General features: G+C 30.5%; 10 protein-coding genes across 10 annotated transcripts; 5 read left to right on the top strand and 5 right to left on the bottom strand.

Annotated features, from left to right (window-relative positions):
* The first annotated feature begins 2142 nt into the window (after positions 1–2142).
* BX663DRAFT_157951 (chromatin remodelling complex Rsc7/Swp82 subunit-domain-containing protein) lies at positions 2143–5177 on the top strand. Its single transcript, XM_051521628.1, has 7 exons — positions 2143–2287; positions 2378–3335; positions 3411–3759; positions 3827–3967; positions 4045–4343; positions 4404–5048; positions 5131–5177. Exons 2-6 carry the CDS (start codon positions 2434–2436, stop codon positions 4897–4899), a joined length of 2187 nt encoding a protein of 728 aa, XP_051380450.1. The 5' UTR covers positions 2143–2287; positions 2378–2433; the 3' UTR covers positions 4900–5048; positions 5131–5177.
* On the bottom strand, positions 5134–5944 carry BX663DRAFT_517740 (uncharacterized protein). The gene is made up of 4 exons (XM_051528758.1): positions 5863–5944; positions 5758–5775; positions 5517–5687; positions 5134–5408 (listed from the first exon to the last, which is right to left on the bottom strand). Exons 1-4 carry the CDS (start codon positions 5924–5926, stop codon positions 5374–5376), a joined length of 288 nt encoding a protein of 95 aa, XP_051380451.1. The 5' UTR covers positions 5927–5944; the 3' UTR covers positions 5134–5373.
* Positions 5945–6549: 605 nt separating this feature from the next.
* Positions 6550–7674, top strand: BX663DRAFT_517742 (Ccc1 family). Its single transcript, XM_051528759.1, has 5 exons — positions 6550–6683; positions 6747–6830; positions 6897–6906; positions 6980–7250; positions 7305–7674. The coding sequence occupies exons 1-5, from the start codon at positions 6563–6565 to the stop codon at positions 7581–7583; spliced, it is 765 nt and encodes a 254-aa protein (XP_051380452.1). The 5' UTR covers positions 6550–6562; the 3' UTR covers positions 7584–7674.
* Positions 7675–7978: 304 nt separating this feature from the next.
* Positions 7979–10774, top strand: BX663DRAFT_517755 (chondroitin AC/alginate lyase). Its single transcript, XM_051528760.1, has 6 exons — positions 7979–8152; positions 8210–8319; positions 8401–8597; positions 8662–10518; positions 10621–10653; positions 10713–10774. The coding sequence occupies exons 1-6, from the start codon at positions 7998–8000 to the stop codon at positions 10728–10730; spliced, it is 2370 nt and encodes a 789-aa protein (XP_051380453.1). The 5' UTR covers positions 7979–7997; the 3' UTR covers positions 10731–10774.
* BX663DRAFT_517763 (uncharacterized protein) lies at positions 10754–11779 on the bottom strand. The gene is made up of 2 exons (XM_051528761.1): positions 11011–11779; positions 10754–10949 (listed from the first exon to the last, which is right to left on the bottom strand). Exons 1-2 carry the CDS (start codon positions 11729–11731, stop codon positions 10819–10821), a joined length of 852 nt encoding a protein of 283 aa, XP_051380454.1. The 5' UTR covers positions 11732–11779; the 3' UTR covers positions 10754–10818.
* A 2299-nt stretch (positions 11780–14078) lies between these two features.
* Positions 14079–16922, top strand: BX663DRAFT_517766 (uncharacterized protein). The gene has a single exon (XM_051528762.1). The coding sequence runs from the start codon at positions 14143–14145 to the stop codon at positions 16774–16776; it is 2634 nt and encodes an 877-aa protein (XP_051380455.1). The 5' UTR covers positions 14079–14142; the 3' UTR covers positions 16777–16922.
* A 77-nt stretch (positions 16923–16999) lies between these two features.
* On the bottom strand, positions 17000–19055 carry BX663DRAFT_158061 (uncharacterized protein). The gene is made up of 5 exons (XM_051521629.1): positions 18864–19055; positions 18736–18785; positions 17794–18668; positions 17640–17729; positions 17000–17588 (listed from the first exon to the last, which is right to left on the bottom strand). Exons 1-5 carry the CDS (start codon positions 19008–19010, stop codon positions 17224–17226), a joined length of 1527 nt encoding a protein of 508 aa, XP_051380456.1. The 5' UTR covers positions 19011–19055; the 3' UTR covers positions 17000–17223.
* Positions 19056–20167: 1112 nt separating this feature from the next.
* BX663DRAFT_488393 (Sin3 binding region of histone deacetylase complex subunit SAP30-domain-containing protein) lies at positions 20168–20673 on the bottom strand (the record flags this gene model as incomplete). The annotated part of the gene is made up of 3 exons (XM_051524810.1): positions 20168–20199; positions 20289–20469; positions 20545–20673. 3 exons carry the CDS (start codon positions 20671–20673, stop codon positions 20168–20170), a joined length of 342 nt encoding a protein of 113 aa, XP_051380457.1.
* A 77-nt stretch (positions 20674–20750) lies between these two features.
* Positions 20751–21632, top strand: BX663DRAFT_158132 (uncharacterized protein). The gene has a single exon (XM_051521630.1). The coding sequence runs from the start codon at positions 20847–20849 to the stop codon at positions 21339–21341; it is 495 nt and encodes a 164-aa protein (XP_051380458.1). The 5' UTR covers positions 20751–20846; the 3' UTR covers positions 21342–21632.
* Positions 21633–23153: 1521 nt separating this feature from the next.
* Positions 23154–24524, bottom strand: BX663DRAFT_517778 (uncharacterized protein; the record flags this gene model as incomplete). Its single annotated transcript, XM_051528763.1, has 2 exons — positions 23154–24256; positions 24341–24524. Coding segments are annotated over 2 exons (1215 nt in total), but the record flags the coding sequence as incomplete, so codon positions are not given.
* Between the last annotated feature and the right edge of the window lie 1450 nt (positions 24525–25974).

The following is a 25974-nucleotide window of genomic DNA, read 5'->3' on the forward strand; positions in this document are numbered from 1 at the left end:
CGTAGTACTATAAAGTAGAAAAAAGAGAACTTTGGTTTCTAAGAAAGATCTACTAAAAGGATCAGACAATATATATACTGATGATATAAAAATTACTTTTTTTTTAATATACGAAAAGGATTTAATATCAGATAAAGGCGATTAAAGAGTTAAATATCGCTCATCCTATTACTACTTACAACTGGTACAATGAATATCGAAAAAAGAAAAGGTCAGAACAAGTAGGTAATCAACTTGATTAATTCAGAACAAAAGTTGAAAGCCCAGCTAAGTTTAATAAAGAGTTCCAGCATTGGTTTGGGAAAAGAGTATAGAGACTTTCCTTCAGTAACAATAGAACAGATCATGAAAAGTCTCATGACTAGGTTTCAAAATTTCCAAGACTATATATTACCGAGTAATACATCTTATCTTTCGAAAAAAAAAAACAATATATTTTGCATAAATGTTAATATCTATTACAAAAAACTTTCACTTATTAGGCTTCTTATAGCCATCTAGCGAAGGCCAGACTGGATCCTACTATCTTCCTACATAATAATAATAATAATAATAATAATAATAAAGAGTCAGCATGATGACTTTTAGACATTAAAAAAGAGCAATAATTATACATATACATAAATATATGTTTATACCTCTGTTCATCACTTGCAGTACAAAACAGAAGAAAAGAAGAGAAAAAGAAATTATTTCATCTTTGATTTGATTATATTTATTTTCCCCTTTTTCTTTTCTTACAAAGTAGAATCGTGAAGCACTCATATAACCGATTAGCGCCTTTTAGATCGTGATAAAACAATTTTTTCATGAGAAAAAGAAAAACGATTGATCCTTTTTTTTTTCTCTCTCTCTCTCTTTTTTCTTCTGCATTTCATTGCTTATTCAAAGAAAAACATTTTCTTTTTGTTTTATGTATAGGATATATACATGATATACAACGCAATGGCATTTCATAAACTTTGTGTATCAGATTCATCAGTTATATATCAAAACGGTAATATTAAATGGTTTTGTGTGTGTATATTGTACCTCAAATGAGTCAAATAGTGCCAACTGATTATAAACCCAAAAATAGGAAAAATAAGTTTAATAAAACCTGATTAGATCATGTATTGTGTCATGTTAACGGTAGTTTTTATAAAGAAGGCAGTTTGATTGGTGCGAGACACATTATTTTAGACTTTTAAGTGTACAAGTATTTAAACAATAGAAACATGAATGATCATGATAGCATCAAGTATATTCTGCATTAAAAAAAAAAAGGGAAAGTATACTATGTTTCGTGTATTATTTATATGTTGAAGCATTAGATATTGTAACAAATATAAATTTGTTTAAAAAATAATATGCCATTAATAATAACAAAAGCAGATACGCGTAGAAAAGAACGTTTAGATACATTGTCTTTTTTTTTCTTTTCACTCATTTATAGTACACGTTTAAAGATCATTTGAATCAGTAAGGCCTTTCAAAGAAGAAATTTGCCTCTTGTAATTCACATTATTTTGAAGTAAATAATAGTAATGTATTTCTTTCGTTTTAATGATATATCTTTTCGAAATTTAATACTAGATTAACGCAAAGAGAATAATTAAAAAACCAGCAACTCTTGATTCTTTGTATATTTGGTATAATCTTATATGTACTCATTTTTTATATTTGTTTTTGTCTTATTCTTTGTTCTTGAATAATTCTCTATATTTGTAGAAATAAGATTTGCTTTGATTTGCTGATTTTCAACGTGACGTTGGATTCAGGTAGATTTACATTTTTTTTTCTAAAAAAAAAAAAAAAAAAAAAAAAAGAGCTTAAAGTTCTACACATATTCACGCTTTATATTATTTTATTTATTTATTTTTAAATAGATTACAATGTCTCCTAAAGGTTACTTTAAATATATATAAATATTCATTAAATATTATAGTGTCATTTTTTTAATTCTTAAAGCTAACTTTTCATCACCATCTTTTGATTATAGAAATCATTATAAAACGTAAAAGAGGTAGACCACCAACATCAGCAGCGCCTGCCCCTACAAGGAAACTAAGTTCTAGGATCGCTACTAATAATGATCGAAAGACAATTAATAGACCTGAGATAGAATTACCTAGAAAAAGAGGACGTCCTGCTGCATCTCATACTTATGAAGATTCAGACACGAAACGTAGACGCGATAGAAGCCCTACTTCATCTGAAAATATTGATATTGATAATGATGTATACGAATCTGATGTTGATGAAGCAGGTGAAACAAAAATTGATTCTAATGGAATATTATTAGGAGGTAAAAATAGGAATGAAAAAAAAAAAAGATGTATTGTTTACAATATAGAATGCTTATCTCATAAAAATCTATTCAACGAAACTTTTGTAGATCGTGAATTTAAAGTCCCTACGTTTACATTACCTGATCACGGTGATCAAGTATTGATGTTAGCCATGGATCCAACTAAAGAATTAGGATATCGTGACAGTTATCTTTTCTTCCAAAAACACCCTACTTTAAAACGTATTCGTATTAGTGAAGACGAAAAAAAGATTCTTGTTGATATGGGTTTACTTGTTAATTATTTTAAAAATCGAGATGTAGCCGTTGTTACAGCACGTTCTGTCTTTAAATGTTTTGGACATAGAATTATTAAAAGAGGACAACCTATCAAAGACGATTATTTTGAAACAGAATCTGAAGAACAACAAGATGAAGAACAATCCAATTCATTCCATATTAATCGTAAAAGGGCAGTAACAGACGGGAATGAGAATAGTATAGAGGAAAAGAAAAGAAAAGAAAAAGAGCAAAATGAAGAAGAAAATGATAGAGAATATGAAGACATGAGTCGACAGTCATTAATAGGAAAGACAGCTAGATCAGAAGGATATTCCACAAAGATGCCTTTAAATAAGCAAACGTGGATGCATCATGCAGCACTAGCAACAAGAGGATTTAATGCTCAATTAAACGAAAGACGTATAGAAAAACCAGTATTTTATGATATTCATTCAAATGTAAATCAAGTTCCTTCATCATTCCAGTCTACTGCATGCCACTTTGAATTTTCTAAAAAAAATAAGAATAATTCACATGAGCCTATGATTGAATTTAAAAGAATAGCTAATCCATATAATGCTCCTCTTTATCGTGGAATAGGCAAAGATGTATTAGATTATGATGTAGAAGCAATACTTAAATTACTGCCTGACGATCAAGAAGGAAAGAAGGAAGCAAAATATGTCTTGAAGAGTGATTCCAATACCAGATTCTTCAAAGAAGAAGATGATAATAATTACCCGTTAGCTTTAATGGAAGGACAGTTTCAGGCAGGGTTTTCAATGTAAGTATTAAAGGATGAAATAAATAAAAAGCGCTCAAACATAATAATTGTTTTATATGAAAGGTATCAAACTAGATTTAATTTCCCAATTCCAAAGATACCTGATCCAACACAATTAGTCGATACAGCACAATCATTAACAGCTCAGCAATATTATTTAAGTCTTGTTTACCAAACTGTGAATCAATATACTAATCCACAAAATCAACCCCCAATGCCACCCTCTATGGGTAGAGCGCCACAAAACTTTTCATCTATACTACCACAACCACAACCACAACCACAACTACAGCCACAGCCACAGCTACAATCACAATCACAACCACAACCACAACCACAATCTCAGCCACAACCAACATTACAACCACCATTACAACAACCTCAATTGATGACGCTGTCGCCTAATAGACCACCACCTACAAATGTAATAAAAATTTACCTTATTATATGTATATCCATATTTATTATTTTTTATGTATATAAAAAAATAGGCTATACCAGAAACACCTATATGTGGTACATTACTTTCAGGGAATCAAGTGTGTAGACGTCCTGTACAACGCCCTGAAGAAAAATGTCAATTACATACACCTCCTAAACAAATGTCTGATTTTGCAAAGGGATTACCACCTGTAATTTTTTTTTTTTAAGAAAAAAACAATACATTCATATAAATAGGAAATTTATTAACATTTATCATTATTCATAGGCAATTGTATATTCAGATAATAAATGTGCAGAATGTCATGAATTAAAAGCAGCTGAAACACTCTTTAGTTCACCAGAAGAGCATGTTATAGATGATTTCACTCTAGTAAAATGTTCAAAATGTACAAGAAAATATCATCCAATTTGTGCTAATTTAACGACACCAAGACAAGTAGCAGCAATAGAATCATATCCATGGTCTTGTCCTGAATGTAAAATATGTTGTGTATGTAAAAGTGCAGGTGATGAATCCACTTTAATGATTTGTGATGGTTGTGACCGAGGATGGCATACAGGATGGTAAATTATATATTGTTATAAAGTTACATTTTATCATTCTAATCCTTTTTATTATTATAGTTGTAACCCTAAAGTAGAACGTGTACCAGAAGGATCATGGCTTTGTCCTTTATGTGCTAATTGTCATAGTTGTGATGAACATGTTATGGCAGAAGAATCACCTTATATACATGCTACTGCACCGAAAAGTGAAAGATATAAATATCCAGTCTATTTAGCTACTTATTGCCCTAAATGTCATGATAATTTTAAAGAAAATAGATTCTGTCCTGTTTGTCTTAAAACGTACTCAGAGGAAGGAAATAATGAAGATGAAGATAATGAAATGGTAGCCTGCGATACCTGTGATCATTGGATTCATACAGAATGTGATGAAACTTTAACACCTGAAAGATATCAACTATTATGTGATGATGAAGATGCTAAATATTCTTGTCCTATGTGTGAAGGACGTTTTAAACGTCTTGTAGATTCGAGTACAGCTGAATTAGCATTAAAAGGTTTATCAGCGCCTAGTGGTTATAGTATAGGATTATTAGGAGGAAAGGTAAAATGATGATAAAATAGACCTTTGTATGTATTTTTAATGATTCATATTATATTGTGTAGGTTAAAACAAGAGGAATTATAAAATATAAAACGATCAATGTGGGTGTACCTGAAATTAATGGTACAGGCATTGCAGAAATGCCTAGTTCTTTATAAGTAAGTCACGATTATTAACAGTAGAAAGATAAGCATTCCAACCCAAAGCAACTGTATTTGTTACTAATAGTCTATAATTTAGTGGTGTAAAATAAAAGTTGATAAACTGAACTGCAGGCCAAATCTATTATTTTATTTTATTATTTTTTTATTTTATTAAACAAGCAGAATGATGGACACTACTCTACAAATTTATTATTTACCTTATAATTTCCAATTAAAGCAGGTTTATATCCATTAGATAATTTTTCTTTAATTTGATTGAATGATTTGCCTTCGAATAATCCTTGTCCAGTAAAAAATGCTTTTATAGATGAATCAGTCATCATTTGGGAAGGATAATACTTATAATTTTACCAGCTATAAAAAATGGAGCAAATAAAAATTGGTCTAGCATTACTTTTATTACAAGTCCTAAAAATCCATTATAAATAGTAGGAATGAATTTAGTTTGATTTGTATGTATACCTTGAAAAGCTTTGTTGTTTCTCATATTGACTTTTTTATCGACATAACGATACCAATGACTTAAAATAGGTCCAGCAAATAGACCACCAAAAGCGGACATTCTCATTGTTCGCATGTAATCATGACTTTTCCATCCTTTTTTTTCAACTAATTGCTGAGCAATTACATCTCCTATTATTCTTTTGTTAATTATTAAAGAGTCATCTTTTTTCTTTTTTTCTTTTTTTAATATATCTATTACCTGCACCAAATAAAGCAGCTATTTATTACACAATAGAAATGAAATTTAGAATAGACTCTACTATTTTAGAACTGATGTTATAGTAAATGTATAGTCAACACATACCCGTTGATATACTTTGAACCAATATTGGCCTTTTAATCAAAACTTTATGATATGCAGCAAACATTATTAAACCTTATTTAACACAACAACCAAAAAAAAAAAAAAAAAAAAAAAAAAAAAAAAAAAAAGTAATAATTTTTTCTGGATAGCTAGTTATCCAATCAGAGTTTGTTTTATTACCATAGTAAGAATTATAATAAAAATAAATAAATTTCATGTACACTGTCAGCTTTTATTTTATATAGCTGGGAAATTGAGGCAAGTGATTTTGTAGTAGAGTATGCTTACCTTTTTCTATATATGTATTTTACTGTTTTAAAATATAATAAAATATGTGTGTGTAGTAGTTGGAATATTGCTTTGTTGTATGAGAACTGGAAGTCTTTGAATTTGAAATAGTATCATCATACTAACAAATTAAGATCAATATGTCTTTTATTCATAGAATAATCTTCTTCTTTGCTGCTGCATAATTCTTAATTGTAATAAAATATGTGTATATATGCAAAGAAGAGGAAGGATTCTATTGGTTGATTTCATAATGTTGTCAATGAAATAAGACAGAAACAAAAACGAGCTACTGGATTTAATTTATGCAAATTGTGTAACATTACCGAGTCATTCTTTTTGATTTATGAAGTAAATTTTATTATTATTATTCTTTTTATTTATTTCTTTTTTGTACACAAAAAAAATTGACATGTCTGCAATTTTAAATAAACTTCGACGTCGGCCTTCTCATGAATATGCACCTTATCAGCATTTAGAACAGCATTTTGAATCTGCAGAAATTGTTAGAGATGCAATTATTGGCCTTTCTGGTATTATTATTATGATATGAATACAATGAGACTACGAAAAAATTAAATTATCTATTCTATTAGATGGTTTAACTGTTCCATTCGCTTTGGCTGCTGGACTTTCTTCTCTTGGAAGCTCAAAGATTGTTATTTATGGCGGTGCTGCAGGTTTGTAATCATACATACTCCTATAAACATGTACTCATATTATATATATATATTATATGTATATAGAACTTGTTAGGTATACTTATATATATTTATATGTATATAATCGTGCTAAAGAGGTAGTCATGGCTTATTTTTTTTTTTTGAAGTGGGGCAATATCAATGGGATTAGGTGGTTATTTAGCTGCTCGTTCTGAAATGGAGCATTATCGTACTGAACGTCTTCGTGAAGAGCGTGAAGTAATCGAGTGTTCTCAAGATGAAGAAGAGGAAATAGTAGATATACTCGAACCTTATGGTTTAGATCGAGAAACAATTCAACCTTTAATTGAAAAGTTAAAAAGTAACCCTAAAAAGTTTGTTGATTTTATGATGAAATTTGAATTAAATCTTGAAATGCCTGATCCTCATCGTAGTTGGGTAATGTGTAGTATTCCAAATAACTGCTTATCTTTATTAACACATAATAATTAGATTTCAGCTTTAACTATCGGCTTATCTTATTTTATAGGCGGATTAATTCCACTATTACCTTATTGTTTTTTTGATAATTCCTTACATGCATTATATGTTTCAGTGGCTGTTACATCATTAACACTACTCATATTTGGGTATATTAAAAGTAGACTAGTGAACCCTCATGGTGCTGTTTGGGGTGCTATTCAAACTTTATTTATTGGTGCAATTGCTGCGGGTGCAAGTTATGGCATTGTCTATCTTTTACCTCAGGAGCCTGGTGCTTTATTAATGTAATGTCTGCAATCACAGTATTTAATTGTTAATGTGCATTAAAACTTTTGTTTACAATTATGAATGAATTGAAGAGCGTTTTTTTTTTTTTTTTTTTTTTTTTTTTTTTTTTTGATTCTGTTGTATATATGGAAGATAGTTGTGTAATAAGACCAATATGCTATTTTTGATTTTTGTCCAAAAAGAGAGGGAGAGAGAAGGGAGAGAAAAAGGAAACTCCATATTAATTCTCAATACACACACAAAAAGTGGACTTGTATTTTCTTAAAAATGTATTACCAACCTTGTTGAATTTGTACTTGGGTTTCTGCAGATTTTCCCCTTTGTTTCCCCCCCTCCCTTTAAATAATAATGACTGTGAGCTATTTCCTATAATTTCATTTCTTTTGCTTAAGTATCTTTTGGCTATTATATTGAATGCATCACTACTACTCTATCGTATTTTTTTTTATATGGGGGTCTTTATTTTATTCTTGTTCTGCTTCTCCTGAAGAGCTGCAGATATTATATAATCGAAAATTAGATTTTATTATTCAAGATTATAGCAATAATTTTGAGCAAATACCCCTTTGGTAATATGATTATATATAGAATGTAAATATTAATCTATAAGTAACATATATTTGTAGGTTGAGTACTTTTAATGTTAAAAACGGTACTTGGACTGATGTTGACTATACAAGTGGCTGTCTTGCTAGACGAGCTAATTGGCCTGCTCAACAGCATTTTATTCGAATTGGTATATTATATTATATTGTACGAGTATAAAATTGACCATTGTTAAAAAAAATATGTATATATATATATATATCATTATTAGTTACAATGGCTAGCCAACTTCATACTGATTTAGAGAACATCAATAATAGTCCATTATTTCCAGTGATTTCACAAGCAATAGATTTTTGGTTTGACAATAACTATATACCAGATACATGCCTAGATGAAGGTGGATTATTAAACAGCACTTGTCCATGTGGTACGCCTGGATTTTGGAATACAAATTGGTTTGGTCAGGTAATAGATTGTTCATTATACAAAGAATATAACATCTATATAACTTACAAATATAACATAATAGATGATTTTAATGCCAAAATTAATTTCAAACACATGTTTATTACTCAAATTTAACCTTACATCAGCTCAGCTAAAGAATTGCCAACTCGTTATGCTACGAGTTTATAACAGAATTGATACCTATGTGCTTGGTATTGGACCTATGACAGGCGCCAATATGCTTGATTCAGCAACTACTTTACTTAATCTAGGCCTGTTAACAAATAATGAAACAATAGTAAGAGATGCATTGAATCATTTCTATAGTCAAACCACGATTACACTTGCAACAGGTGTAGATGGCGTTAAAGTAGATGGATCCTATCTCCAGCATCATTCTCAACTCTATACTGGAAATTATGGGAAAGATTTTATCAACTCAGTAGTTGTTGTATACATTCAAACCTCAAATACCTCCTTTGCTCCCCCTTTGGATTCACAAACTTCATTCTTGACTTTAATCAATGGTACAGAATGGATGATCGTCGCTAATAATAGAAATAATAATAATAATATCATGTCAAATTTATTTTGGGAATATAGTGTAATTGGTCGTATGGTATCATTTCCGGTGAATGATAGGCAGGCGAGTGGGGGAGTGGCGTTGAATTTGACTCGAATCGAACAAGCAACTACAGGATGGTCTAACGCAAGTGTTATACATGACGTAGTACAAAGGCTTTCTCATGCAGCTACAATCATGAAGAATCAATCTTCGGTAGGACAACAACAAGGCAAATTGAATGGCACACGTAGTTTTTATACTTCAGACTATCTTGTTCATCGTAGTCCTGATCACGTTACAACTCTCAAATCATTCTCTAAAAGAACATCTAATTCTGAATGCAATAATAACCAAAATCCTTTTGGGTTTCATTTGAGTGATGGCTCCTTATTCACTTATTTGGATGGTGATGAGTATGAGGATGTCTTTGCTGCTTGGGATTGGAATCTTATCCCTGGAACAACTGTAGATTATGATGCGACGCCGTTTGGTTGTAATATGACACAATACTATGGTAATACGACCTTTGTTGGATCCGTGACACCCAATCATCCTTCTTTAGGGTATTCTATTCAAGGTGGTATGGCAGTAATGCAATATATGAATCCTATGACGGGTCATTTAAAATGGGAAAAGACCTTTTATTTCTTCCCAGGTCTTTATGCTGTTCAGGTAGGACCCATTCATTCAAAGAACACCTCATCACCTATCATGACTACTCTTGATCAATCTAATTTAAAAGGTGATGTATACATAAACGGAGAACGACTCTTATCAGAAGAAGTTCTCATACACAGTGGGAGGTCCTCTGAAATACGACCCTCTTCTATCATTGATAACAATACAAATACAAAGTATGCAAATATATGGCATAATCGTATATTATACACCATCCTTGAACATCCTAATTCAACTCAAAACGATAAAAATAACGCATTCTTATTAAAAGTACATACCTCAAGTCATGATGTCAATGATTGGTCAAAAATAGGTATCTCTGAAGGAAAGGCAACTCAACGACTTTTTACAGCTACTTTAGAACATTTACTTTCTAACAGTAGTAGTAGTAGTGATAGTAATGATCATCATGCTGTAACCAGTTACATAGCTCAATTGAATACAGATAAAAAATTAGAAACAAATCATGAATCTTTAATCCAATTTGCTACTCAAGATGATGATAGTAAAGGAAGAGTACGTGGTGCCTATTATGTAAAGGATAAGACGATGGCATTCGCATTTTGGACAGCAGCCTCATTTGTCAGTCCATGGGGTTTGACAGTAATATCTGATGAAGCTATATTGACCTTTTTTACAATCTCTAAAGGGAGGAATAATGACAACCGGGATTCTTATATTCTTACTGTATCTGATCCTACTCAATTATTAAAAAAGGTTACCATTACTGTTATAAAGCAAAAAGGATTTCATAACGACAACTTTCATCCATTTTCTCGTAAAATAGTCATTGATTTACCTCAAGAAGAGAGAGCTGGAAATAGCGTATCTGTTATTATATCATGAATAGTTATTTTTATAATCATAAAGTACATATACAAAATATACCAAGCATAAATATTAGATAGTTTTATTATTTTCATATTTACATGGAAGGGGGAATGAAAAAAAAAAAAAAAACGAAAGAAATAATAAAAAAACAAGCCTATGTATCAATTACATACTTAATTTACTCATCATGTGTTCAACTTGAACACGTTTAATTTCTTCGTCCAAATAAGCCTGGCCACCGTCATCTAAAAAGTTTTTCTGCACATAATCTTCATAAGATGAATATTCCGTTGTATCTATTATATAGATTTATATGATTATGATTAAAATAAAAAGTCATATTTCATTATTCCTTACCTGTATTCACATAAACTTGTTGAAGTAAAGGTGCTAACTGATCCCAAATTCCCTTTTGAACTGTTAATTCATATATTTCTTGAATCGTCTGCGACCAAGGTATTTGTCTTGCTGTATTTGTTTGAATGATGGCCATAAATTGATCAAACAAGTTTGGATCATTCATAATTTCATACACTCGATCCAAATCCAGAAAACCTTCATAATAGCCAGACATCTGTCCTTCTTCTTTATTTATTTTCAAGACATCTTCGCGCGTCAAATAGCCATGATGGTCATCACTCAAGATTTCTCCTACATAATCTCGTGAGTCAATAGGAAGCTGACATAAGAACTGTAAGAGGGTCTCCTTGACTTCCTTTTTACTGACAGGAGTCGTACTATCAAGACAAAGACATCGAACAAATAATTCAAACTGAAGGTCGTTTTCTAGAAAACAAGAAACTCGGTAAATGACCCAATAATGATCAGCAACACGCATCAAAAGCTGATCATAGTCTTGGCTACGAGCTGCACTTGTAATTAGCTGTTGAAAGTCATTTACGACTTGAGGGGCTTGCGCTGCTAATGTCGGTGTCCATCGTCCAATTAACGTCATCACACTTGTAAAACGGGGTGTCTTGAAGGAAAGAAGTAAAGCACTAAATGTTTCTTTAGAACAGTTTTCATGTAAAGTAAATAAAAACTGATAGATTTGCAATGCTGAATGAGGATGTGACATTGTATATTTGAATGTGTTAATAATAATATAAAAAAAAGAAAAAAAAAAAAAAAGAAAAGTGTGTGCGTGTGTGCGTGTGTGTATGTGTGTGTGAGGAAATGATGAAAATATTTCCAAAAGTTGAAGTGTAAATTTATGCATGTATTTTATATAAAATTTTGGCTGAAACCCAAAAATAGTTTTTAACATATTGTTGGTCGTAAGTAGTGTGACATTAGTACTAGTCTAGTTGGGATAAACCAAAATTTAAAAGCAGTTAAAAAAAAAGGCTTCTAATATACTTATCATGTAAAGAAGCAAGATGCTATGATAAAATAGGTTTATTCAAGTAAAGCCTAAATAGAAGAGAAAAAAAAATAAAAAAAGTTATGTATTAGGCTTTTCTTTTATTAACTGTAATAAATCCCTATCAAATTGAAATTACATGCTAAAAAAACATTTATATGTTATCTCACATACTATGTTTAGTATTATGGTTATGGAACTAAGGGTTGTGATGACTTTTTAGAAAAAAGAGGCAAAAAAAAAAAAAAAAAAAAAAAAAAAAAAAAAAAAAAAAAAAAAAAAAAACAATCGTAAGAAGGAAAATAACTGTAGGCTTTAAATATAGAGCATCAAAGGGAACTTGTTTCCAAATTACTTGATAAAAAGTACATGTAGAAAGGGGTCATTATACTGCTATAGTCAATTTACCCTATGTGTATCATTGTAAAAATAAAAGAGAAATATCAAGCCTAGAGGTGACAATTATATAAATGTATCTTCTTTTTTTTTTATTAAGTTGATCTTATAAGAAAGTCATAGTTTTTGAATAAAGCACAGAATTAGATATTAATGACTAGCTTGATGACAAAAAAAAAAAAAAAAAAACGCCATCCCAAAGTTTCCTGCATTTGGTCCGTTCATTAGCCGGTAGTATACCGAATATTCCACGAATTGGACTATATCCTCCACAACAAACCACCTCCTGAACTCATCATTTCTGGCGTTAAACTGGTGAATTGGTTAAATCAATCATAGTAGTAGTAGTAGTAGTTCAAATATTTTTTTTACTGATTTTGTTTCTCTTTACTTTTATACATTTTTCTCTTTTCTTACAAGAGGTTTTTTTTTTCATACAAAATAACACTCAGAACTGGCCAGGGCAAAACAATGTATTCATAGTCACTACGTGCGCAAAATGGTCTTTACTTTAATTAAATTACTCTTTAATTACATCTCTGTCCCAATTTTCCTGCTATTGTCCCAATTTAATTTTTGAATGACCCAATTATTTTTTTATTGGCCCAACCTAGTTTCCCGGACTGTATGTATGTACTTCGTGGACGTCCTTTCACCTCAACCAAAGTAATGTTACACCTAACAAATTTACCTAACATGAAAGATCGTATTTCAATACTCCAAGCATAATTTCTTTTTAGATCCTCCCTTTTACCAAACGATGCATTATTGACGAAATTGCTACCATACATACAGTCTCAAACTAAATCAAAATGGTCCCAACTATCCAAATCTCCTCTATGGATATCAGTTTGCAATGAAAATCTTAACATTACATCTCATAAGGATTTTAGTAGAAAACGAAGACGATTCCTACTTGACAGCTACCACTCAAAACTACAAGAAAAATATTCGAAACTTTTATCCCATTGCCGTAATAATCTAATTGTCGACCCTATTCTTACGATACCAATGACAAGAAGTGAACGGTTTCGTTGCGTGCGATGGCGACTTGGTTGGTTACCTCTTGGTAAACCCCCAAGCCTTGCCCCTTCCATCCAAATGAACTCTTCACACGCTCATATAGTTTTTCTTGTTTGCATATGCATAACTGCCTTCAGATGCCCAAATCTATTGAAAATCCATTCTCTTATCTCTTGAATCTATTACCGTCAACATTCCATACTAAGAAAGTGAGAAAATCAATTGATGACTGGCTCATACACTGGCCTTCCATATGTGTAATTCTGCTTGGAGATGGACTATCTAGCTCACTCCCAAATCCCTGAACCCTCTGACCATCTTGGTGAGCCCTTTAGTCAATCATCTTCTTTCAATACAACAACGATTTTCTGATAGTCAATTATCATCACTTATACATACACTTTAACATTTTCCCTTTTATCCCAAAAAGGGTTTTCTTTCCTTTTTTTTTTCCATAGCGATCTGACCAGGGCAAAACAGTATATAAATGCTATGTACTCATTGGTCATTTCTTTAATTTTTTTAAATAAAATTCTTCTTTAATCGTGTGTATGCACTTCATATAAAAGAAGTAGTGCAAAAAGAAATTTCATTTCCCGTACGTTTTTTTTTTTTTTTTTTTTTTTTTCCTGTACTATGATATTCTTTCTCTTTTATTCCATTTGGGAGGAAAGAAGGAAGTTTCTATAAAAAAAAAATTATAAAATATGACAACAACAACCACTGAAAATGATAACAATAATGGCCTTCCTGTTATTCCTCTTTCTCCTATTGCACAATCCTACATTATTTGCTCGAATGCACTCAAATTAGCTACCGAGAAACTAACTGAAGCAAAAAAAGCAAAGCCTTCTGTTCAAGTTGGTGTACTAAGAAGTCTACTTGAGACTTCTAAAGTTGAAACACATAGACTCAACTCACTTATTCGAAAGATGCAGTCAGTAGAGGGTGCCACTGCCCTCTATTGGGATCCTGATTTATTGGCACGACAGATTGCTGTAATTGATTGTCAACTATTTAATCAAGTCTTTTTAGACAAACGAGCTCTTTCTCAACTTGATATGAAACAAACAAAATTAACTCATCTCATAGATTTCCATCATTACCTTAGTCATAGTTTTGCTCATCAACTTATTTATTGGGTTGAAATTATAAGTATGGACAATAATAATATGGACAATCCTGTTGTGCCGCCAGTAAATCCTACTAAAGATAGTCTTATTACTCATTTAATACGTGTGGCTTATTTACTTTTACATGCATACCATGATTTTTCTGGATTTGCAGCTATCATGAAGGCTCTCATGTTCCCCGAAGTCCGTCGTCTGAATAAAAAATTATGGAAAAATGTGAGTTCTCGTACAAAGGATATGTTTCGTGATTTAGCTCAGATTGTATCACCTACAAAGGATTACTACGCTTATCAACTCTGTCTGCGTACCAAGTTAGAATCCCTTGCTAATTGGTCTAATCCATCCCATTATTCTAGAGAGGGTATGATGATTGTCGTACCTTGGATTCAACCTCATCTCTTAACAATTCGCTCTATTGTCACAGCTTATACAGCGGGTGATAATGAGGGTCCTACTATGGCCGCCACCATGGGTGATGTGATCGTCTTGTCTGCTCCCGGGGTTTATAAACTAGATGTGGAGATCGCCCTATTAGAATTATGCCAACATAACTCAACTCATAGTGATCTCGGCTTAGAAGATATCCTAACTGCCAATGGAATATTTCAACCAAGTAAAAAGAAATCAGCATCCAATGGTAATAATAAAAAGCGAGCTTCTATCTTAGCCAGTAGCAATCATCCTCAACATTTAAAGGCCATTCATCTTGAAGGATTACGAACAGCTGTAATCCCCTTAGGTAATTTAAATGATTTAGCACCTGGAGAACAGTTAATCCACCATTGGCTTGTATCTCGTGTCTATCTTCGCAAAGATCAACTTATTAATGAAAGTATGGAAGTAGAACCCTTAAAGACAGGTGAAACAATCATTTGTGACATGAATGAATTTGATGAATTATTATCGCATTCTACTTTCTCTAAACCTATTCCACAAAAAATATCGAATGATCATGATAATGATAATGATGATGGGGCTAGTTCTGATAACTCAAGTCCTGGAAACGCCGTATTACACTCACATCAATTCGGATCTACTGCTTCTTCTACTCATCATAAATCACCAACACTAGATGAGGCCAAACAATCGGATGAATTGATTGAGCGAGAATTAGTTGATATGTCACATACTGCAAAGAAATCAGAAGGATTTATTAAAGATCAAGACTATAGTTCATTTATATCGCATAAAGCTTTTGCCTCATTAACTCCTAAAAAAGAATCTAGTCATAAGATTGACAAAGACAAAGACGATACAAACGGTAATAACGATAATGGTAATGGTGGTGAAGTAATGAGGACATTAATAAATGAAAAAAATAATAAAAAGCCGAGTACGACTAATACGCCCGTTGAGGAAGTAATGAATCCAACTGAGCAGCAGGAGGTTTTACCATTATCTACTAATGATGAAGTAAACTTCAATAAACTAAACCAAAAGGAAAATGAAATAAAAGAAGTAGAATTAAAAGAAATATCAAAGGAAAAAGATGCTGAAGAGAAAGAAATACCCAAGTTAGTATCTAAAGAAGAAAAAATTCAGCAAACATCAAATGCATCCTCCTCTTCTGTTTTATCTAGTTCAGCTACTACATCTTCTACTAACAGTAGTAAGCTGCAAAAATCAAAATTATCTCCATCTGCTCCAGAATTTATTCCTAGTAATGGTCAACAGAGTAAGAAATCAGAAAGTATTATAACCAACATAACAAATGAACAATGGTCAGGTTATCCTATTCATGAAGAAGGTATGATAAGTAGTAGACATAGTGAGCCTTCTGAAGAAAAATGGGTTGGCTATCCTGTTTCCTCAAATATGGATAATGCATATGAAAATCAGGCAGCAAAATATAGCAATAGTAATGAAAACGATAATGATGATGATGATGATGATGATGAGGTTTGGAAAGGATATCCTGGCCCCAATAGTATTAGTATAGATAGTCCAAGACGTGCTTCATCACAGTCTGAAACATCTGAAGAATGGAAGGGGTATCATGCAACAAAGATGGAAGCCGATTGGCAAAGAGAAAGTGCGTTAAAAGTACAGGAGCATGAATGGCAAGGATATGCGCTTGAAACATTAGATGAAGATGAATTAGATTCAAGTACTATGATGGATGGTGAATTTGAAAAATCACGAAAAGCTCGTGGTCAGCACCGTAATCATAACGGTCAAATACTGGACAATTTCCAGAGAAAGAAATAAGTTTTATTATACAAAAAAAAAAAGGGAATGGATATAACCTATAGTATTTATTTATGTATCAATCTCATTATTACTAAAGAAAATTTATTCTTATATTTTATATTTATCAAAAAAGAAAAGAAAATACCAGGCATCTATACCCCTTCCTTCCTTCCATTTATTATTAATAATAAATATACATTTTCTTTTATTCAAGAATAGTACTTTTTCTTCTATCTGCTTTAGCAGCCATTGATGCTGCTCTTGTATGCGAACTAGTGGATGTATCTGTATCTGCAGTTTTAAATACTCTTATCTGTTCCATTACATCATCTAACATTTCTCTTGCTAGTTGATACACTTCCGTTCCCTCTTTATTATACATCAGGGAATTATTTAACATAAGAACAACATCACGTTCAAACTCTGTTGTAGTATTAATTAACTAAAAAAAATATATTTTTATATTTATATACTTAGTAAAAAATGCTTGCCATAGACTAATGATTGATTTACCCCATCTCTAATACGATTTTTGATTGTCTTTAAATCCATAGGCCTTTTAACAATATCATAGTAATGAGGAGCAATATTCTCTTTAATTGGATTCATAAACATAGCTCCATTCTTATGGTTTGCAATTTCTCGCCATAATAAATTAATATTCTTTTGCCATGATTTATGTCTTTGATCATCTTTACTTAATCCCCTTCTACGTTCTGTTGTAGGTGTAGCTGCATTACTTTCACTGCCTGCAACACTTTCTGTACCGTCTCTTAAATTAATATCACTTGTGTCAGCTGGAGTCGTTCCCTGACTAACATCTATAAATACTATTATTTAAAAACCACCATGAATAAAACGAATGAGTATAAATCTACTACCTGGAGAATAATCTATTCGCGTTGTATCGATAACTAAAGGCTCTATTTCTCGATCAGTGTTATTGTTAATCTCTTCCTCTGTTAAGGTTTCTAATTTGATTATGTATAAATATTTAATTCACTTTGACTAATGATAATAGAATAGAATACTTACCAGTAATAGAAGTATTTAAATCTTCAGTTTTCTGTCGTTTTAAGTTGGGCTCATCCCTATTGTCTACATTTTCTGGCTGACGTTTACGTGATTCGGATATCTCTTCTTGTTCTTTTTTAATAGTTTGCACTAATTCATTATTATTTGTTTGACTAGATGTAGTTATATTGATTTCTGGAATAGATACTTTTTTAATTTCATGATCCTCTTTTTCTATTGAGCCAATAATTGGAGCTAGTGACTCTGCTTCACCTGTTATTACTGACTCTAGTCTTTTCACCGTTTCAAATTTAATTTCATTTTTATTATCATCTTCTTTTCTGGTCTCTGGTGTAACTTCCTCTGACTGTTCTATTGCTGTTGAAGTATCTTCCTGTCGAACTACTTTTGCATTCTCTTTCTCTACTTGATTTTTTTCTTCATTTATGCTTTGATCATCTGCATTCGGTTTTTGCTGTTCTTCTTTATCAACTAATACACTGGTTGAATGATTAGTATCCAATGCGGGTTCTGTTGTAATAGATATAGGTATAGGAGAGGAATTAGTTATGGGTAAGGATGTTGATTGAGTATTTGTCATGACATCAGATTCAGCCTGGGTATTTACTTCTTCTTTTATTGTGTGTGTGTTTATAGGATCTTCTTCTTCTTCTTCTTCATTAGACTGTATATCCGTGCTATTCTGAGAATCTTTTACTGAACTTAAAAGTTTGTCATCCCATTTGCCTGCACGAATGTCGTCTATTTCAGTTACTAAATTCAAGATTTTGTCTTCATCTTCTTTAATAGCTTTTTTTAATTCCTCTAAACGTAAATTGTATAATTGTCTTGCTAACTGAACTACAACTGGCATATCTTGATTAAGAGCATTTCGTCTATAATAGAATTAAAGCATCATTTATGAATTAAATGAACATTCAAAACTTGAATTAAGGATATTACTTTTCTTTACTTAATTCCTCTACCATTAGATAATATTGTAGTGAACAGTTCTATTATTTATAATTGTTTTAATTATTATTAGATCTTGTCTTTTTTTTGTCTTTTTTTTGTCTTTTTTTTTTATCTACCTTTTGATTGAAATAATCAGCAGGGCGATCTAGTAAAGCATGATGCTTTAAATTACGAGCAATTTGAAACCAGTTATCCTCTCCATATTTATAAACTGCTTGTGAGAGTAATAGTTTTTCCAAAACAGTCCATTCTGTAGTTGCCATGTTCTCTGCCCTTATTGTTGGTTTTTGGATTATTCAAAAAAAAAAAAAAAAAAAAAAAAAAAAAAAAAAAAAAGAATGAAAGATAATAATAAAATAATTCTGTCCAATCAGGATTAATAAACGAATAAAAAAAAATCCTTATAATTCCATTTATCAAATGCTATTTTTATTAAAAAAGACTCTTTCTTCTTTACCTTATATAATGTTCTATATCATATATATTATTATGACCATTTTCATATCCCTTTATTCAAATCAACTATATAGTATATATATAAAGGGTAGTAAAATCTACTAATACAAAGAGAGATCTTCTGCACAGGGCCAATTCAATCTATTTTGTTTTATTTGTAGAAGCAGCAACATTTATGCTTAACAGTTTTAAGTTACAATAATACGTATATCATTATAAATAATATTATTTATTCATAAAATACCAGATATTTGAAAAAAAAACAATTCGTAACAGCAGACATAACGGGTTTGTTTGTTTGTTTTTTTTTTTGCCACCCTATTCGCCCCCTATTTGAAGAATGCCTGGAAATTAGATCAGTATTAAGAAAACCTCTCCTTATTAAAAAGAATGCTAACAGAGTTGAAGAAGCAGTCCAAAATATATATTATTAAAACTATCGAGGCTAGATCTGTCGCTTTCCAAAGTATCTTGATATTGAAAGAATATAAAATTGTAATACATAAGGCTTTTGTTTAACTACTCTTTTTATCGGTTATATTGGTTGTGAGATACTTGTGTTTATAATAAACTTTTACTCATCCACTATCTTTAAACGCAAAGCACTTTAATTAGAAATAACAAGTTGATTCTATTCCGTAAACAAATAAATAAACAGAAAAGACGTAGTATGCTTCACTGTATAAATACACAGATAATACTATAAATTAGAATATATGATTTGGACTCTTATACTTTTGAACCCATATTGTTATGCTGCATGAAGGTAACTAAACAGAGAAAATAATGTTTTTTCTCTAACATGATTTTTATTGAGATAGAAGTTAATTGCCAATTTCAGGAGATAACTCTAATACTGAATGAAAGACTGACATTTTATTACCATTATTCATTTCAAGAATTAAATAGGAGATTTAATATCATCAAATCATAAAATTTGAATAATAATTTATGTCCTAAAGAATTAGATATGTAATGGAAGTCTCAATACGGAATCTAATTTAAAGATGAGTCATTAAAGAAATAAGTCATGTTGATTTCTTTTTTTTTTCCTTCTTTATCAATTCTAACTCTAATATTATTACCTTTATAGTGAGCGGTATATAAGAAACAAGTGATTGTATCAAGTTCCTTGACTGTTTGATTAGCAAAATGACGAGAAACAGCAGCTGCTAATTCTTCTTTGCTTGTCTTTGGCTTTGTCTTAATCTTATGAACTCTAGCATACTTTCGAAGGATTGAAATATCCATTGAATTAAAATCAATCTATTTATCCCAAAGAAGAAGGAAAAAAAATCAATTATGTTTTAATGTGTAGATGAACTCTTTTATCATTGTTACAGTTTGAAATTCTTTTCCAACGTTAGTCTCTGCTGCACGTCTCTTCTTTTCACGGTCTTTATCTCTGTCTAATGATTGATTTAAACCATTATTTGACGTTGTTTGTACTGGTTTTTGTTTGACGCCCATGTTATTTATTAAAAAAATGTTGTATAAAAAAATAAAATAAAAATAAAAATAAATAAAAAGTATTATTTTTTTCATTTCTTCATTTTAATTATATGTGACTTTTCTGGCTAGAAAAAAATTACTGCATTTTATGAAATAGAGCTAGTTCTTGTAAAGTATGTTTTTTTTTCTAAATGTCATCTATTAAACGGAAAAGAGTTGATGATAAAAATGAACAACCAACAAATATAATAATTAAACCAACCTGTACCATTTGTCTTCAAGAATATACAAATAGAACTTTTCTTCGACCTTGTTATCATTCTTATTGTTTTCAGTGCATTTGTCATTGGATCAACATGGCATCTTCAATTTGTCCAATCTGTAGACAGGCCATTGATTCTCTTGTATATAATATTGATGATGAAGATAATACGTTTGATGAATATCATTTAAAAGATAAAGGAAACAAAGAATTACATGAACCACCACTTTATAGACGTAAATATACAACGCCAGAAGAAAGACTTCGAATAGAAAGAAAAAATGTTTATCTTGGTAAAGTTAAAGTGAAAAGTTATCCTGATCCATTACCTCGATATCAAAGCCTAACTGTGATTACACCCGAAAATATCCCAAGAGTATTTATTTATTTATTTATTTTATGTATTTATTTGATTTACGTATAAACTAACCATTCTTATTAGACGCGCATATTTTTACAGCATGAACTAAAAATCATTCTTGGGCTAGATGCCTTTGATAAATTCCTTGAAGATCATTTTATAAAAATATTGCTTATACCTTATGAAACGAATAAGACTAAATCATCCACTAGTATAGAAGTGTATGATCCATTTATTATACATAAGTTATCTGAATGGTTAGATGATGATGAATCAGTTGCAACAAGACTCGTAAATGAATTAATGGCATATTTAAAATCAGGTCTTGCCTATAAACATTTTATATCTGCTACTATGTATAAAGAATAACGATTTTTGTGCGTTATGATTATTATGTGTATATATGTAAATACAAGAAGTATGAAATAGATTGATATAAAGTAGTAGTAGTAGTAGTAATAATAATAATAATAGATTTAAACTCTCTGGATATAACATATAAAAATTATACCTTATTATTAAACGGCTTATGTTATTTTCTAGTGTTAATATCAATAAATATGACTTGTCTTGATTATTTTTATATCATCGTTATTAACTGCTTAGGAATAGTTTATTAATCTGTATTGAGGACCTAATTCTTCTTTAACCTAGGATAACGAAAACTTCTTTTTTTCTGTAAGATTCAAAAAATAGCATATTCCATGGTCGATGTGTAGAATTTAATTTTGAAACTTTTTTTTTGTAGCAATGAAAGAAGGGGGTTAATATAATGTTTATAAAGGAACCAGCAGGAGAAAAGAAAAGATACGTTAGAAGATAGTTGCGATAAATTGGATACAAAGATAAAATGAAAGCAAAAGCCAATACTAGATCCAAATTGTAGTTCTTGTAATATGGTAGATTATACGACATCAAGAAGTCGAGACTGTACTAACAAATAATTTCACTTTTGACGAGATAATTGAAAAGGACCTTGGCCCTTTGAACTCAAGATACACAATAAGTTTATCTTCTGTCGATTTCCTCAGAGAAAGCAATGAAACTGCTAAAGAAAAAGAAAAAAACAATTATTGAACGTTCTTCATTTTTACATGTTATCTTCAATGCTCAACTGTTGATAAATTACTCTATTTTGAATGAGTCTGGAACTTTGAGTGTAAATCGATAGAATATGACTATCTATTATTTATCTCCTAATAATCATTTACATGATGGGTTTGTCATTCTTGCTTGTCTTGAAATTTAAGGCATTCTAGAACTGAATATAGCACCTATATTCATCATATACTGATCTGTAACGATTATAGTATATTTTGGAATAGGGATGTTATGATTTGCAAAAACATATTTCTCATTTCAATAGAGATATGAGCTAGCCAGAGATGACCAATATTTTGTGTAAATAATGAAATAAAAGCGTCACAACGAACATGGTTGCCTCTTCTTTAGAGAAGAGATTTAAAGATTTATACAGATAAGATAGTCATTCTATAGCAATAAAGCAGATACCAGTTTATTAATTTATTTATTTTTTTCTCTAATTTGGTATATTTTGCTTTTTCGAGTCGTTTCTCCTCATCCCTCCGAACTTTTGTAAGAAATTTTGCTATGATTTTTCAAGCTTTTTATTGTAATATTATTAAATGATTATTTGGAATGCTTCGTAGTCAATGTAGTAAATATTAGTAAATACCTAGAGGAAAGCACAAAAGCAAATTATTTTTTTTTTCTTACAGAAAGTTACAGGAGAATTTAAAAATTTCGAGGGGGAGGGGAAGTGACTTGAAAAACTACAATTTGCGAATTAAAAAATAAAATAAAATAAAATAAATAACCTACGAACTCGATTATTTCTCATTATATCCTATATAACAAAGATAGTGGTATAAAATTCGTCTCTAATTTATTTAGAGCACTTTTAATGAAGCCATATTTATTTGCTTTTCATGCGGATAAAATGCTATTATAAGAAGGTAATAATGAAGGAATATTATGCTCGTAATTATTAGCCATACTAATAGGAAATTGATGACGAATAGTACCAATATCCCTAATAATACTATTAGCTGAGGTTTCACTTGTATGTCTAAGTAATGCCATCATTAGAGCTGGATCATAAGGTAACGTGTTCCAAATCTCGCCGTACGCTGGTAATGCCTTTACGGAGTTATCTATAGCAATTACTACAGGCAAAATAGTTCGTAATTCAGAAATATTCCTATCTTTATTTTCAATAGATACTATAAATTTTAATTTATGTCGAACTTTGACTGAATCATTATCAATATCACATTGTATCTCTGTTAATGAACTAGGAACTTTAATATCTATGACTGAGGTCCACAAGCCTTCCAAGTATCTCTCATGTGTATCATTCTGTTGTCCATAATAGTCCTCACGCAAATAATGTATAACACGCCCATGTAGTTTATTTTTACCGTTAAATCGACCATGAATAGCATGGCAAGTCATATATTCTTTAAAAGTGCAGCATATATATTTGATTCGTAAATGAGAAGTGAATGGAATAAAATGAACAGAGATAGGAATTGTATCGCCAGGACTATAAACTTTAGTAGGTATTGATATTGCATAATTAAGCTCGTTCCCGCATTGATGGGATATTAAGATTGGATCAAAATAATCAGTCGTAAGTAATGAAGATAATAGCTTTTGTCTTGAAATATGTACCTCCTTCCAGGTTGTATAATTAGGTAATAAGAAACTCGAACGCTCAGCAACAGCTTTTAATTGGTATTGAACTATAAAATATTTAGCCACGTAGGCTGATTCCGGTAAACTTCCGGGTAAAACTAATTCAAATTCATACGTATAATTCCCTGCTTCCAGTAACACTAAGCCATTATTTATACTCTCATCATTATTATTTTGTTGTGTTGCAGGTAAAAACATCCAAGTATGATTTATTAAAACTTGTTGATTTTTATGTTTTCGTTCATTGCCACCACCTAACACTTTAGGATATATATGATGGGCTTTTTTTTTTTTTTTTTTTTTTTTTTTTTTTTTTTGTATATTTATAATAGGTGGATACTTACGTCGACTCCAACTCACTGTCATTGTACCATAAAAGTGTAAGGCTAATGATTGTAACTTGGTAGGTCTATCCAATTCTAAACTCAAGACACCTCTTAAGATGCATCCAGCCGACTCTGTAGACGATCCATACATTATTAACTGATCATTCTCTAAATGAATCTTTAATTCTATACTTCTTTTTTCACTATTCTCATATTTGCGGCATTTAGTATTTTTTGGGAAAATACATATACATATATTATTTAAGTATATAAAGAAGAAAAGAAAAAAAAACTATAGTAGCTCCTGAGATTTTAGTAGTCGTATTGTTGAAGTTGCTATATTAGAGTGTTACTGGTCACATTTACCAAATTTATCAAATCGCTTTTTAAGAAATGTAAAGTCGTACAACTTTATTATAATGAGAAAGATAACTTTTACAACGTAAGAGAGAACGCATAGAAGAAGCACATCAATATTGAATATTGTTATGTAATAATATTTCATATGATAAAAATGAATAATTGATATTAATATTATAACTAGAATATTCATTATGAATTAATATAAATACAATACTTGCTCTTCTAACCACCAGGAATAACAATATTTAATTCTATCTAAAACTAACAGTTTCACAGCTCATCAGGAGATAATAATTGTGCATAATTCTTTATTACACTAGTCTTAGTCCAGATCATATTTTTATTTAATATAACTTACCTTATAAATAGTATTCTTCATTTTGCTATAGTATTTTTAATCTTTACAATATTTGTATTATCAATCCTTTAATAAAGTATATAGATCCTTTACGGATTTGTCTTTTATTTTTTTGTATTATTTCTTTATCTTTTTTCGCTGCTCAAAATACAGTCTGTCAACTTTCATGATCCGTACTTTCAATTCAAAATTTATTATCTTAGTGCATGTTTGTCATAAATATTTGGAAACAAAGTATGAAAGCATTAAACTACATTGACATCTCTTGAATGAACATGGCATTGTTTTACCTAAGTTAGGACGTAGCCAATGCTATATGTGTCAAAAAGGATAGTAAAGCAGCTCATGAACGAATTGTATACTTATTGCGTTTATATTTTTCTGAAAATTTTGACAAGTATAGAGTATATTCACAGTAAATGTATGCTTTTTTTTTTGCTAGCATCCAGCGATAATTCAATTATACGAATATCATTAAACCTAAAATGCCGTAGCAAAAATAGAGTTGTCATTACCTCACGATGAAAAAAAAAAAAAAAAAAAAAAAGCAATCATTTTTTTTTACTACAACAATGTGTATTTGAGTCCACAAAATACTTTAAAATTTCCCACAAGGACGTGGTAAATACACTTAAGTCAATAGCCACTATTGATACCAGTACTAAAATTAAATCTAATCTTAAATCATTACAGCACTTTCTAGCCATGAACACGTTATTATGCAATGAACTAAATTGATAATCGTTAAATAATTTACCAGAGTTTCTTTGGATAGAAAGATTGGTATAAATAGTAAAGTAGCAGAGAAACTCCGGAATGTCATCAACTTCCTATTAACAAATTTTATAAATAACTGCTTAAGTATTACGAATATCAAAATAAAGTAATCAGAGCTCATTATACTTTATTTAATTCTATATCAAAAATACCT

This window comes from Cokeromyces recurvatus, assembly GCF_025118155.1.
Source record: "Cokeromyces recurvatus strain NRRL 2243 chromosome Unknown BX663scaffold_23, whole genome shotgun sequence".
NCBI classification, from domain to species: Eukaryota; Fungi; Mucoromycota; class Mucoromycetes; order Mucorales; family Mucoraceae; genus Cokeromyces; species Cokeromyces recurvatus.